The sequence below is a fragment of the Hesperophylax consimilis genome, chromosome 7 (assembly GCF_061612785.1).
Source record: "Hesperophylax consimilis isolate HC1 chromosome 7, BYU_Hcon_1.0, whole genome shotgun sequence".
Classification (NCBI taxonomy): domain Eukaryota; kingdom Metazoa; phylum Arthropoda; class Insecta; order Trichoptera; family Limnephilidae; genus Hesperophylax; species Hesperophylax consimilis.
Genome location: NC_142842.1, coordinates 17,671,984 through 17,688,001, shown reverse-complemented (window position 1 = coordinate 17,688,001; position 16,018 = coordinate 17,671,984). Strand labels below are relative to the sequence as shown.

General features: G+C 33.8%; 1 protein-coding gene across 1 annotated transcript in view; it reads left to right on the top strand.

Annotated features, from left to right (window-relative positions):
* Rh5 (Rhodopsin 5) overlaps positions 1–10,620 on the top strand; it is a 32,591-nt gene extending 21,971 nt beyond the window's left edge. The window contains exons 7-8 of the mRNA XM_089633574.1: positions 8,126–8,227; positions 10,512–10,620. Coding sequence (XP_089489700.1) covers positions 8,126–8,227; positions 10,512–10,620 — 211 coding nt within the window. The remainder of the gene's footprint in view (positions 1–8,125; positions 8,228–10,511) is intronic.
* The last annotated feature ends 5,398 nt before the right edge of the window (positions 10,621–16,018 follow it).

Here is a 16,018-nt window from a genome sequence, read left to right as displayed (position 1 = left end):
TTTTGTTTTATAATGATATTGATGTTAATCAAAAAAAAAAAAATTTTTTTTTTTTTTTAATCAATTGATATTAATCAATTTTATATTTTTCGTAATTATTATTTTTGCAAAACCAATGATATCTAGTAAGGTACATTGGGTGTTGCAAAACATTAATCAATTTAATTTCTCTAAACCTTTCTATCCTTCTAATAATTCTGTCGAATGTCTAACGATGAAATAATAATTTCTTTTCCTGACTTTGTGAATAATTTGTTAAGTACCACGGCCCGCCGCTGATCTGTATTTTCGGATATAGATAAACAATAATTGTTTACGTTAATACTTCACGATATCCAAATGCAATGTTCATGTTATATTTGTTCCAGCTATCTCGTTTTGTGTCATTGTTTATTTAATCTCGACGTTTGTTATTTAATTTTTTGTTCCTCGGAGTGATACGTATTATTCAACGATGTTTCCGACTTTTAAAATCTCGATGTTTATCTTATCAATTTTTAGATGTTCTTTGTTGTCCCAATAAGTTCGATGTTTTTCGGGTTTGTGTGTTTATTAAACTTGCTTCATATCAACATTCCAATTCGTTCGGTGAACCCAAAACATAAACAATGTTTTTGTTTACGGAACGCATTCCTCTCGAGTGAATGACATCATTAACCTACATATCATTTCTTATTGTTTATATTATCGTATGAAAGGTATTTTTATTGACTCTAAAGTTCACGGTCATTTGAATTAACACATTTTTATTTATAAGGACACTTTTTGTATTATAAGATTTATTCGTTAACACTTTCTTTTTGGATTATTGTTTGTTTACGTTAATCTATTATTATTTTTAAATTTTACTGTATATTTATGTAATGTCGCACTTTTCTGATAAATTTTTTTGTTTTGTTAACTCCTTAATTAATTTCGTCCTATTTATTATTATTATTTTCTCCGTTTTTGCAATAGGTTGACCAATAACTTTGTTTTTTTTCTCTCAAAGACTTATATGACCTCTGACCTCCTGGTCACGGCTATTCAGTTGTAATGTCTCACCTTTTTGGGTGTGAGAGTAATTTTATATAATTCCTTTTTGTTTCAAACAATATAGAATTTTCTTCTCTCTTGGCTATGACCGATGTTTAATTTTTTTTTTTTTTCTAAGGCTTTGCATATGTGTTCGCTGGGATGGAAAATTCCTCCCCTACAACACATAAGCCTCCATGAAAATTGGACCCTCTTCTTTGATATCTACAGAAAGCTACTTAAAGCTCTCTTGTACTATATATCTTTATAGACATATGTACTTAACTAATTAATACGTTATTTACGATCTTGAACGCAAATATACCCGTATTTATATTGTAATTAAATTCCATCAAACGTTGTGTAATTTTTTTGATTTATGATATAGGATTTTAATTACTTTCATTTTTGTGGTAACCCCCTTGGTTCTGATCGAGGTGTTGAGTTAAACAATTTAATTGGTCTTTCCATTGCAAACCTAGACTTAAATGAATTCCCTGAATGAGCTAACTTTCCTAATGTAATTATTCTGATTCCCTGCACCCTAACAAAGTCGTAGTTAAACGCTGATAAAAGATATTATACATGTTTATTTGGACAGGTAATTAAATATAACTCAAATGGTTAATTGTTAGTAAATTTGATTTTGGTGAACTTTTGTGTCCGTGTGGCACCACTCCTTTATGATTCTGCTGCTATAAGGTACATGTAAAGATTGATTTAGTAGGTTAATGTAATTAGTTAATTGCATATTTGACGAACTCGGAATAGCCCATTTGCTGGCATAATTTGGCTCCAATCCTCCATCAAGTAAACGAGATGATCGGGAGTGGACTAGAAATTTGCACAATCCTTTGACACGGCTCCTTGATTGATACCTAAGTTATCGTGTCCCAAGAAGCCTTCCACGTCATCATGTACTGCATTCAAGTTTCCCCCCGGGTCCCGATACCCCCAAATTCCGACACCTCCTTGGACTACAATTTACTTAGGGCGAACCGGTTTCGTCCTATATACAATCATATACTCACGGTTGGTGTGGACTTACGGGTCGTGAATCCTCATTCCACGTCTAAGAGAAGATGCGAGAGTAGTCCATAGGACCTAAAATGCAAGCTGTATGCAGGTCCGCATCCTCCAATAGACAGTACATACGAATAAATATATGTATACATACAGTTTGGGAAAGGTTTATAACTCGCAATACGAGGCTATCTACCTCGCATCCCGAGCTCGGATCTCGCGCCAAGAACTCTGCGAAGCTCTAGGTCTGGTAACCGAATATATACGTAAGAATAAGGTTATACTAATAAATACTAGTAAAATAAGATCATATTTGATAGTTTGTTTTGGAGAGCTATCGAACTCCAGGCTTTTGTTTGTTTGGTTTTGACGTTTTTATTTAAGAGAATCGCCATCTCTATTGGATTTGGTTAATGGTCTTGTTATAGGAGCGACCACTGCCTCCTATTGATGCACTGTATTTGTTTTAAATTTTACCTCCAGGGTTCAACATTAATTTTTGTTCATCCTATCCCGTGATTTTCCAATTGTTTCAAGTAGTTGATTGCCACATTAGAGAGTACTCGACCCTCAAATATCTCAGGCAACTGATGGGGTTTTGTATGAGCACCCAATCAATAATATTCAAATGTTTCGTATAATTATTCGATATAAATCTTCCTAACCCGTGATTTTTCAATTGTCGTTTGTGATTGATAGGTATTTGAGCGCACGCAGCTTCCAGCTGGTTCAGATAACTAATAAAAATCTATGCGACTATCTAATCAATGATATTTAAATGTTTTATGTAATTTTTTGATGTAAATCTGGCTAACCCGTGATTTTTCAATTGTCGTTTGTGATTGATAAGTATTTGAGAACACGCATCTTCCAGCTGTTTCGGGTAATTAATAAAATCCTTTGTGACTAACTAATTATGGCCAAAGTCGTTTCCAAACTATGCGGTTGACCCAATTCTCCAGTGATCCTTTGTTTTGTAAACAAATAATATAAACATCTCCTGACACACTAACCTAAATGTGAGATTTGTTTATTTTAAAATTCCTTAGAAGTCATTTGTGCCTCTTTACTTTTATTGCGCACTATTTATTAAAATATTTTTAAATCTTTTATTGAAGTTAAACTATTTATTTCATTTTTCGAATTTAGTAAACTTACTAGGTTTAATTGAAGAATAAATATAAATATATATTTAAGTACACAGATCTCTATTGTCAAAATATGTTAAAAAAGAGTACATATATTAATAAATAAATATAAAATATATGATTCTACATAGTCTGGAATATTAATAAATACATATTTTCTTTTCCAATAATATAGATATGTCCTCGGGTAGGTATTAAAAATCGCTACCATTTCGATGTTTCGATTAATAAATAAAATACATATATATAATTACATTACTCATATATATATTCTTTATATACAATATTTTATTTTATATTTATAAATATATATACAAATATACAATATACATATATTAATGTGTAATTCTTTGTTTTGTTGTTTTAATTTAATATTCAATTGATATACTTCCACTTCACAGCCCTTCTGTGTCTCCTGGGACCTGAAAATTATTTATAAAAGGAAAACTCACCCACGTCAAGGTATTTCCGGTCGGGTAGTACACAACAACCTTGATGAAGAAATCCTACCTAATTAATTGTATTTTTCAACTAATTTCAAAATAAATCTTTTCGACTATTTATTCCTATTTAATATTTTATTCTCGCTTGAATCGTATAAATTAGCTGATATTTAATTTTTCTTCCGAACGAAATTCTAATTCAGAAAACCCGTTGATTTAATAACACCTTTCTAGTTTAGGCTTTTGAATGATAGCTGTTTCAAATTCTTTTTCGAAATGATAGACTGATGATTAAAATTCCGGTTAAAACGACAAACACTTTTAACTCTGTCGCTATACGCACGATGGATTTTAATTGAACAATTTATTAATTCTAAATTTCTTTTTATCTAAATTGATAAGAAAATTTATTCCAAATTGGGCAAACTTTTAATTTACTCGACTATTAATAAATTAAATTTTTTCTAACTGTTAATTTTAGAACAAAGGTTTAAACGTTTATTATTATCGAATCCTTTTTTTTTTGTTTTTGTGTTTCTTTTAACCTAAGATGAAGTATTTATTACTATTATTATTATTTTTTAACCAAATTGACGTTAAATTATAATCTATTTTTAAATATCAATACGCGATCACGTTCACTTTAGATTAACGATAACAAACTCTTAAATTTAATTTGAATGTTTTCACTTTGAATGAAATAATTATTTTTAAATTTTTAATTAATTCACAATTCACTTTTTGCACTTCACTTAACACTTTTAAGCACTGAGTTTAAATTATATTTATTTTCACTGTTTAACCAAATTAAACTGATTTATTAAATTTCACTGACTCTAGCACTTGCACTTTCCACAAAATTTTCCTAAGTCCAGGGACTTGTTCAGAATTTAACACTTAAATATTTTTCACTGTTAATCCTACCAAAGACGTAGTACTGCGACGTAAACTCCGTTTTCAAAATCTCGACTGACTGTCCTCCTGAGTGATGAGTTCCATCTTTTATACCCCTCTCAGGTTCCAAAAGACGTATCTGAATGTCTCTTGATGCTTAATTCTATCTCCTATCAACTCGTAAATCCAAACACCCCTTCCATCAATATCGAATGTGCTCCCATAAGATGTTCTGCTTTCCGGCTCTGGGCGGTAGTTAGTTTTTATCTCACAAATCTAAGTCGATAGGGTCCGAATCGGGTAAGTCTGTGTTAATCGCCCAAGCTCCCTTTGTCCTCTGTTCATACAAAAATGTAGTTAGAATCTCATGATTTTGCGTTCCTTTTTTTTCTCAATTCGCGATAGGTCCGTCCTCAATAAAATATATACAGATCTCAATTTTATGCATCTCGTGCGAAAATTGTTTAAATCCATGTCGAAATCTTTACTACGCATTTTTGAATTTCGATTTGTTTAAATTCTACTTAATTTTATTGTTCCTTATATGGGCTTTTCCATTTTCACCAGTACTTTCTCTCTTAATGCCGCAGATTTGAATTTTTCCTTATCTTCTTGGATTTTCTTTTATCCGCGACGTTTTCTTGCACAATTTCTTCTTGATTCTTATGTCATTTCTCATAACTCTTATAATTACTCATTTTCCAAGTCGTATTTATTAATTTCACGGATAAATTCGAATTGTATCGCTTTTCTCCACTTGGATTATTCTTTATCTCCGTTCTTTACCTTCCTTTTATCTTTTCTCCATTTTTCCCGATGTGTGTGGTCTGCTGGGAAATTTCATACTTCATTTATTATAAATTAATATATAGTTTTCCACACTTCTATGGGAGATATACCTAATTTGACTCTGGGATATCTGTCACTTTTATTGCCTGATCCAATCTCCGCCCCATCCTCCATCCCTCACTTACAAGATTTCACATAAATTATATGTCTGGACACCTGTTTACGTTTAAAATTTTGGTACCAGACTCGTAAATTTAGTTTAATTTCAAACCTATTAATTTTTATCTCTTTTGACTAATCTAAATACTTCCATAAGGTCCACGTTAAAGTTAATCGCTTTTCTAATCGTTTATTACCTTAACGTAAATAAAAATCATGTTCGGATTTCGATTGTTTACCCTTCAAAATATACATGAGACCGCCAACCTTTTGTCTTGTTTCGATCCCTCCGTAATATTGGGTAACTCTAATATATATCTAACCTAATAATCATGAAAATGTCTACTTTTCCTGAATCTAATCTATCGATATATGTTTAATTTTACTGTCTTCTTCTAATACTCAATTTTCATTTTCCTAGAACCTTCGTAGCAGTCCAAAATCCCTGTACTATCCTTCCATTCGATCGCCGCACTTTTCTAAAAGTGTATTTTTTTTGCGAGATTTTTCATTCAAAATTGATTTACCAATATGTCCGTTTCATCTTAAATTGATAACGATTAATTTCCATTGTTTCCAACACTCACTCCTCTCTTTAGTACGAATTTTATCGAACATGACACCCTCCTTCTATCATAAATAATTGCACTACAGTTGAAATTCCGCCAGTAACTTTCCTTCGCTTTTCCCGTCCCTTTTTATACTATCACGTTTATAAATTTTCCATTGCATTTTCGTGCGTGTGTTTTTCAATTTGTAAAATCTTCAAAGCACTCGATTTCAACGGTTCGCCATCACCTAAATGTCTCGGTTATTGTAAACATTTCCAGGAGTTTGTCGCCTTGAACGTCAGTGTTTATGCCATAGTGCGTTCACCTCTAATTTTTGTGGGAACGGAAATGCAATTAATTATCTTTTTTAATGTCGGGTCCAAGGTTCAATCCTTTGTCTTTCGTAGACACACCCCCCTTCGTTCACTGATTGGTTACTCAAAATTTTTATAGCTCTTTGTTTAGATCTATTGGTTGACAACCTTCATTGTTTATTTTTAGGCCTAGAAAAGGGGAAGCCCTGTCTAGTCCTAGACGATTTTACGACCTCTCTGCTTTCGTCTTAGAACCTCGATATAATTTCAACTATTACAGGAGCCTACCGCAAGCAAGCTGGATCAATTCTTTCTCCGCCAGATGTCGTTAGCATGTCCGTTTTCATAAATAATTTGCATATTTTCTTGCAGCTATGGTTTATCTGTTTTTCTCTCACTGTGATTTAAAGCCTTTCATCACAACCAGTATCTCCTGATCCGGCCCACGTAGTAGGTGGGAAAACTCATCCGCCGCCAAGGCCTAGATAAACCTCACCCCATGTTCCCGGGCACGCCTGCTAAGTCACCAAACATATGTTATGCAATATATAGTTTCCGGGTCGGCGTTACCCATACCCGCCTTCCAAATTGTAATTTTACAATAAATAAAAATATTAAAAAATTAAATGGAGTTCTACGAATTAAACACAAAAACATTTAATACAGTGAAATTATGGCTACCTTGAGGTGCACTACAGTATGCAGTGTGCTAGGATTAACTTTTTAACGCACTGCATTACTGTCCAAGAAATTTCCAAAGTGAAAAATAAATTGTTTTAGAATCGTGACTATAATTTAAAATCTAATTTTCAATATTAAATTTGGTAGTGAGATAGTGTGTTTTTGTAATATTTATTCAAATGTGCTAAAAACGTTCAGTCATTTCAAATACATCAAAATGAATACTTAACTGAATAAACAACACGTGAGTGCCGCTATACAAAAACAGTAATACGGGAAGCAGTAAAACTTTCGCTTATTTATTTCATAACAAAAACATCCGACACATCTAAGGATCGAACTCCAGAAAGCTTTGATCTGTTGACTGACTTTTATGGATTACCTATTTATGAATTAATAATATATACGCTGGCGGCTCCGTTACGACATCCTCTTCATCTTTCTAATAAACCACTCTTGTAACAGAAAGAGAGGTTACAACGGAGCCCTCAGCGGTAGAATAACTACAGGATTTTCCAATAAGAGGTGTTTTTTTGATATTTAATCGTAAAAGATCAATGGTTTTGTTGCTTGTGTGGCACATAGCGCCGTCTTGTTGAAAGTAAACGTTGTCCAGATCAATACCATCCAATTTCGGCCATAAAAAATCATGAATCATCTCTCGATAGCGCAATCCATTCACCGTAACTGTTGCTCCAGCCTCATTTTCGAAAAAGTAAGGTCCAATGACTTTGCTGGACCATAACCCGCACCAAACAGTTACACGTTGAAGATAAAGAGGCTTTTCAACAATAACTCTTGGATTTTCCGAGCCCCAGATGCGACAATTTTGCTTGTTGACGAAGCCACCGAGGTGGAAATAGGCCTCATCACTCAAGATGATTTGCATTTGATTCACTCAAGTGAATTTTAATAACTTCAATGCGTTTTTGAAGCTTGTATTGTTCCATTTGTATTAATGGCGTGGTTTCTTATTGTCAAATGTCAAAAATGACAGCTTCAAAAGTAACATCTACCGAAATAGCGGGCTATTCAAAATAATACCTCTTATTGGAAAACTCTGTAATAGTAACGTGTCTGTATTTACAACCCTGAGATGATTATTCCAGAGCAATGTTGACACCAGTTACTACCATGCTTCCGGCCTTGTGCGCCAAAATAGTTTCCTGCGTCGACCCGTGGATTTATGCCATCAACCATCCAAGATACCGGTTAGTATAGCATCTAACTTACAAATAATTAATTATGTTGACATTACTTAGGCCATTGACTTACAGACAGTTCGGCAACTATCTTTTGACTTATTTCACAAAATAGTAAAACTGTCCCATAATATTTTATAATTCAAATCTTACCTCTTATACTTCAAATATACCTCAAATCTTTTCTGCAGTATATTGATGCATAACCGTTTTATGAAGAACACATGTAAATAAATAAAAACAAGACAATGACAAAACCTAGACAAATTAATGATATATTGAAACAATTTTAAACTTTTTTACACCCAATTTATTTTTCACCGTTACCGGTTTCAGCTTATTATGGCCATCTGGCACAATTTTTCCTTAATGTATCTTCAAAAAATAAATGGTAAATTAATGTGTAAAAACAATAAATATGTCTGCTGGTAGTAACCAAATAATTGGAAATTCAGCTGTGAAACACCACGTAGCAACGAAGATGGTAAAAATCTATAAAATTGTAGTAAAATCATTGTATACCATCCTTGTTCACCCTCTTCACCCAATTGTCTACAAACCATAGTTTAAGAAATAATGGTGCCAGTTTTAAGATGTCTATAATAACCTGAAACTGATAACGGTCAAAAAATGAAATAAGTGAAAAAAAATATCATGTGTTCTCGACAAATTTCTAAATAATTAAATAAAGTCACCATCCGCGTCAGTCGGTTTGTGCACTTAGCTCTTCTAAAATATACAACAGAGGTTTTTCACTATCATTTAGAGAATTTCTTCCGGAAGATTCATATATATAATACATGCACATTATATTTATTGAAAGTAGAGAGAAGAAAGAAAAGAGAGAAAAGTCGACCAACGCCGGGTACCCGTCAGCTAGTTAATAATAATAATATGACTAAAATCACTATAAACATTAATCATTCATAACCTTGTTCCACTTGTAACGAGATGTTGAAAAAATTATACATCGTTCTAGAGATATTCCTCCCAAAATGAACAGTTTGAGAACTAGATATATTGGTAATTATGTAATTATCCTATGTTAATGATGCTTGTAATAATCCGAAATATCGGATTGCATTACATTTATCTTCAGCTTCAAAATATACCTAATGAATAAGTTTTTATATAAATTATAATATTACTAAAACAACTCTGTAGTGGACTAACTCAAAGTAACAATAGATTTAAATAGTGGAAAAACGTGTCTAACTTTTGAATAACAGTATGTTTTTCTCAAGGTTTCTAACAACCGGGGTTCACATTTTAATTAATTCTGACGAATTCGTAACGATAATATATATTTTTAGAGCGATCCCTACGGATGCAAGTTATTCATATTTAAAATTAATAAAAACAGTACTTACCTTAAAATATTTTATGTAAAACGGTTTGAAAATTTTATTAAAAAATGTTTTATCTTCCCGGGGGATTCCTCTAGAAATATCTGAGATTTTAGTAATACGTTCATCAGAAATAATTCAAATAAATCCCACGGAAAGATCAATTTTCTATGCCTGATAGGGCAAATTCGACCCGGATTTCGGACGGACCTACATCCATTACGCCTGGACGCGCGCCGAATGTTTTTGCCGACACAACATCTTATGTGAAAGATTCTCACTTTATTTTAAAGATGTGTTAGGGCAAATTCAACCGCAGGTCTGTCCAAAGGACTAGGGCCACGCATCATATATTTGTGTGATATGGTTTCTTCACTTACGCCGTACAGATTCCTACTTTATTTTAGAGTATTATTTCGTCTTAAGTTACCTGCCACGAAGGTATTTTTTATGTATCTGTAAATAATTAAATAGAGTCTAGGAAGTCATATTTGTACTGGACCTTTGAGGTGATTTTTCACAAAAACGGCGCTCTATTAGTTATCCAATTATTATTAGTATTATTAAAGATGATCAGAAATTAACCTTTCGAATGAACACCGTAAATAAACTTGATAGATCACGAAATTCGTCATAAATTAAAATTTTATCAGTTTCTGATTGTCGTTAGGAACCTACTGTATCACTTGTCGTAATACTCCAACAACGAAGTTAGTAATTTTGCTCGATAATATTAATTAAATAGTAATCTAAGTGTGTATCAAAACTTATATATTTTAGCAGTTTAATAGAAATTTCAGTGGGTGGTGTCTAGTTGTGTCTTTTTGGCTAATGAACCAAGCAATAAAGTTCACGACTTCCGAATTCATTCGTGTGAAGCTTCACCTCTGTGAAAGTTGCAGCAAAGTGATAAAGCTTTCAGTAAAAAGTGTTTGTAATTTTTCCAGCCAAGAGCTCGAGAAGCGAGTGCCGTGGCTGGGTGTCCGGGAACCGGATATGGACACCGTCTCCACCACCACCGGAACTACTGGACCAGCTCCCGTGGCTGACACATAAAACTAACAAACTTCTACACCTGCAGTGGAGTCTCTTCGACACTTAGGTTACACATCAAGCTTACAAGAATCTTGTAATTTTAATCGAAAAAAACATAATTTGCTTTCCACAATTCCTAGAAGGCTTTCATCTTGCATTGCTTCTATGTAACCGTTTTTCGTGAAGCGAGTTTGTTGTAGTACTCCTCTACAAGACTATTGTTCAAGCGGACCAAGTTCTTTTGCATTGATAAAGCAAATCTAAACATTTTTACGACTTGACCAAACTATTTATATGTTATGAGACCTGGCAAAGTAAAACGGTAATGAGATGATATAATTTAATCACTAGATTAGTAAATCGTTTATTTAAACATCCTTCATTATTATAACGTTATGTTGATTAGTAATGGCGTATTTATTTTGGTTGTTATAAAATTATATGTGAAATAAAACGATGATTCATTTTTGAGCAAATTCAACAAAATCTATGTTTTATTAAACCTTCCCCAAACCTACGAGATAATATTTACGTAGCTAAATGTTAGTTGCCTTCATTACGCCCCATGTCTCTGATCTGTTGCATGTTAATTTAAATAAATCATTCCAAGCATAAATTATCATATTAGCATTCCAGTTAACCGAGGCAAAACCAACTTAAGATCATTCTACGAAATTCGCTTAAGCATCGCAGATTTATACATCCCTACAGACATCAATAAATCGTTTTTTGCTCTTCCCCGTTGCTCGGCCATTTGTTAACAAGCGCTTACCTGAAATTACAAGGCATTAAATATCCATAAATCATACCTTCATCAAACCATTGTTAAATGATAATAAACTTATCGCGCAATTCATGCGTGAAGGGTGAAAGCTTAGGCCAAGATCCTGTTAACTTAAGGGAGACGGGGACAGGGTAATATAACTCTAGCACGTCCGCTGTGCAGTGTATAATGTATATTGTACGGCGCGGCGCTGAGAAACGCCGAAATATTGTAGATTTACGATGAAAGACTCGACTGGGGTGAACGGGTTGGTGAGCGCTGAAGCAACGGGTTGAAGAGGCAGGCATGTAAAACGCTGAAGACCGGTGTGCAATCTATTATGTGATTTATAATTCACGAGTGTGGGTGTTGGAGAGCCGCGATGTCTGCCACTCGCCATATTGTCCGCGTAAAGGCACCGGGACCCGCCATCAAAATGTTCACCTTTTTAAACCCCAAGCAACCACCCCACCACCCACCATCCAACTCATCCACACGTCGAGGGGGAGCTAGCGGACTCCGGTAGCCAGGCACTTGGTGGAAGAACTTGACAATTTGCAGAGATGGCGTGTCAAGAATAAAAAATATTGCCACCAAAAGCGATATTTTTTTAAGAGCTTAAGTGTACGCTACTCTGATTTTAGGCAAATTTCGGTTATTTTTTATTATTTCGGTACCCGTCGTTGTTAACATTAGCATTATAAATTAAATTATAATTTCAAACATTGTCGAAATAATGTAATTTTACATAGAGAATCCCTCTGTGAACACATTCGTTTTAAACACGACAAAACACCCGCCCAACTTTTCCCAAATGGCAAACGTGAACCACTGTCGAAATAATGTAATTATTCTTTGAAAGCCCCTTTTGCTTTGGTACTTGTTTTAAATATCGCGAAAATACCTGGCCAGTCAAAGATATCTTTCCGCTTTCGCGTCTAATGGCATTCTGCTAATTAGCACGCACTCGTCTATCTGGTTCCGATTAACCACGCTACATAACTTTTGCTCCTTTCAGCGGTGAAGAATGTCTTCTTCTTCTCTCGCCCCAGGAAAATGGTCTGCCATTTAAGTACCTGTTAGCCAGAGACAGGCTTAAGTGTCATTTGATGTAGATAGCGCCGTCGGTTGCCGCCGAGACAGAAAGATTTTTCATCAGAAAAATGGCGGGCGCCCAAATTACGCGGGGAAGATGCCCGGGAAAGGGGCCGGGAAGTGTTTGTTTGTGATTTTCACTTCCAGCACAGAGATAAGCGCCGCCTGAATACAGGCGGAGGGCATAAAAATCACATTACTTTCCCTAAATAAAGGAACGCCACGAAAGGAGAGAGATCTCAATAAAACTAAATTCAGTTTAATAATGTGGGAAGCAATTCTTCCGACAGTTTGATGCGGAGAATATGCCGGAATGAAAACAATTGACAGAAACAAAGAAGAAAAATTTCCAAAATTAATGCATCTTCTTGTAATTATCTGACTTCGCTTGAGATTTTAGTCCCGATTTTCGAAGTCGTTATTCCTATTGACAAATTAAACATGGCGTCTTTTCTTCATAAAATAAAAATTATTTCAAAAATCTCATAACTCACTACCGAGGACTTTGTGAGACAACAACAGTTGCTCTAACTTATCAATTCGAGGCAGAAATCTCCGCGCAAATTTCATGGCGCCATTCGACTACTTCAAATTACGTTGACATAAGTAGAAGTTATAATTGCTTTGTACCTACTTTTTCTATTCAATTTATTATCAATAATTTTCACAGCCGTGTATTAAATTAATGAGCAATGCCTATTAATTCATTTTCACCTTGCGCGACCGAATCAGATGCGTTTACCACTAAGCTAATGTCGACGACCATCAGTTGTGTGATTAATAAATATTTATATTTAAATCCTAAATATAATATTATAATTTATATTCTGATTAGCGGTCGTATTTATGAAAATAATATAATACATAGGTGGCTGCTAATGGGGTTATTTCTCTATGTTAACACCACTGTTGGAGTGATTTAATGTAAGAATAGTACTTACCCCTGAAAAGAGTATCCTAGAAAGTGTACAGTATTAAATTTACAGGTTTAGGGGTTTGAGAATTATGTATCTACTCAGGATAAAATATCACAAAATTACGCTTGATAAATGAAATGTCATTTTTATTATAAAATGCATTAACATTTTTTAAATATTAATATCTGCCCTGAAGAAAGCTCTGTTGAGTGAGGTTGTGTAGGTACCTACACATTAACGATAAAGCTAAATATTTAGAAGTTATATTAAAAAATAAATATGAACCATGAGAACATGCGTCATGAAATCAGGTGTTAACTTTTAGGTGGCCGGATAACTCGTCAAAATGACAATTCAACACACCTTTAAAAAGCGATGTAAAATGATGAAATAAAACTACGTTAAATAGGTTACGGAGGTTAATTTTAAAGTATAAGTTTTTTCATCACTTTAATGACTTTATTTCACTTTTTAAAGGTGTGTTGAATTGTCATTGTGTTGAGTTATTATAGAACGGTCTTCCGCCTTTTTTCTGTTAACTAGATCTCTAGCACGTACGATCGACAAAGCAGTATTATGTCAATACGATGTTGACTAAATTCGTGATTAGTTAGCAACATTCCCTAGCACAGTCAACGATTGATAAGAAATTCCGACAAAAAAAGCCCACCAAATCTACTTGGCTGTCTGTTAAATTTGGGTGACGGTTGATATACGCAATATACTTCTTTTGATAATTTCGTTTTTATGCAAAATCACTGGTTTATGAATGAACGGAGACAGATTAACGAAGCTCCTTGGATTGAAATACGTCATTTAGGCGATCAATTAAATCCGTTCGAACTTGGAGAGACGAGATTCACACACTTGTTTCATATATTATGTAATATGGCTAAAAATCTCATTGACCAATTGACTAACTTGAATTAAGACCTCATTAACTAATTAATCCACAATCCAGACAAAATTAAAAATGAAAAAGCGTAGGTACATTTAAAAAAAAATTGTTCACTTTTATGCTCAATCAACAAAACAATGAAAGTGAATAATATCGTTATGTAATGTGTTTATGTGTAAAGTATTAGTATTTTCTAGTTTAATGAGTGAAAATTTATTTTTCTTTTATGTCTAATAAAAACTTAAAATAAAAAATACTCCTTCTTTGCATATTTAGGTTAGTATTTCAATTAAAAATTCCAATTTTATTAATATTTTTGCGAAAATATATGACGTTTGACTATTCGGAATGTCAAATTAATCTAGTTTTGCCTTATTATATGAATATTGCCTTATTGTATTATATAACTTTACAGTATCGGATCGATAGACGGAACTACCGACGAATTTGTAGCGATTAAGCTAGCATGGTCGAACTATTGGTACGTCAAACGATATCTTAATGCAAATCGATATACGCTGGCAATACTGGCAGCTGGTAAATCAATTGACGACAGACAGTAAAAAATACTAATACATTGACAATTTCGAATTCATACAATAACTTTAATACACATTGGTAGTCCGCATGTACTTTTCAAAATTGTGTAGGGTTGATGTTTAACTTTGTCTCTGTGACTAAAGGATTTTTAGCAACTGGCAGATTCAATTTTAGACAATTCTCTAAGTTAAGAAAATTTTTTATAAACATTGAGTTGCCAGTCACTTTAAATAGCTAATGGATTTTCTTTTTTTTACAAATATCAACTGTTTCAGTTTAATGCTGAACCATGTAGGAAACTTCGGTTGGGAGTAAATTCCCCTGGCAATGAACAAATTCATACGTAGCATGGGATAAACATCCATTAAATTTATATACGGCTTCATTAATATTGATATTCAAAAAGAGAGATTTCCAGTCATACTGGGCAAGATGTTTGTTCATGCTAGTATCCCCATCAGTGGAGGCTCGTCACTTTTGAGTATGGAGGAGTGCTAATCTTGAAAAATTCTACATTTCTTATTAGAATCATAATATTTATGAAAATAAAAAGAGATGTGTATTTATAACCATTAGGATTTGAACTGAGGCTCCGAAACTCGCCACTGGGCCACAAGCAGCTTCTATCCTTCCGTGAAATAATTATGATAAAAATGTCTTAACACTTGCATTTTGCGTATTTATTTATAAATTCCAAAGATATTAGAAGAACGAGATATGCTATGTTGGCCGCCGGACCGTAGCCGGAGTACTACCTAATTAGGGTACTTTGAACGGTATCGGGACGTGTACGCACAGAAATCTGTTATATGTATTAGTGCGGATACCTTAGCGCAAGCGAAGGTGTGCAGTAGTATTGGTGAACAAAACCGGCGACACTCGGCAAAACAATTCCACTCAGTACGAACTGCGCATAGCACATCTCGTTCTTCTAATATCTTTGATAAATTCCAATCAGTGGATTTGAACCGGGGTTCTCCGAATCTCAATGCATAGCGCAGATTTGACAGGCGTTTTCACCACTGGACCAAAAGCCGTATGTGACGTACCGCGAAATAATTATAATATTAATTTTCTTGGTACATGTACGTTTATATTTACCACTAGCTGACATGTACCCGGGTTGTGCATGATATGGAATAAAGTTTTAAGGTTGTGAATTCATGGATAATGGATAAACATCGAATTTTCTTTGCTTTCTGTAAT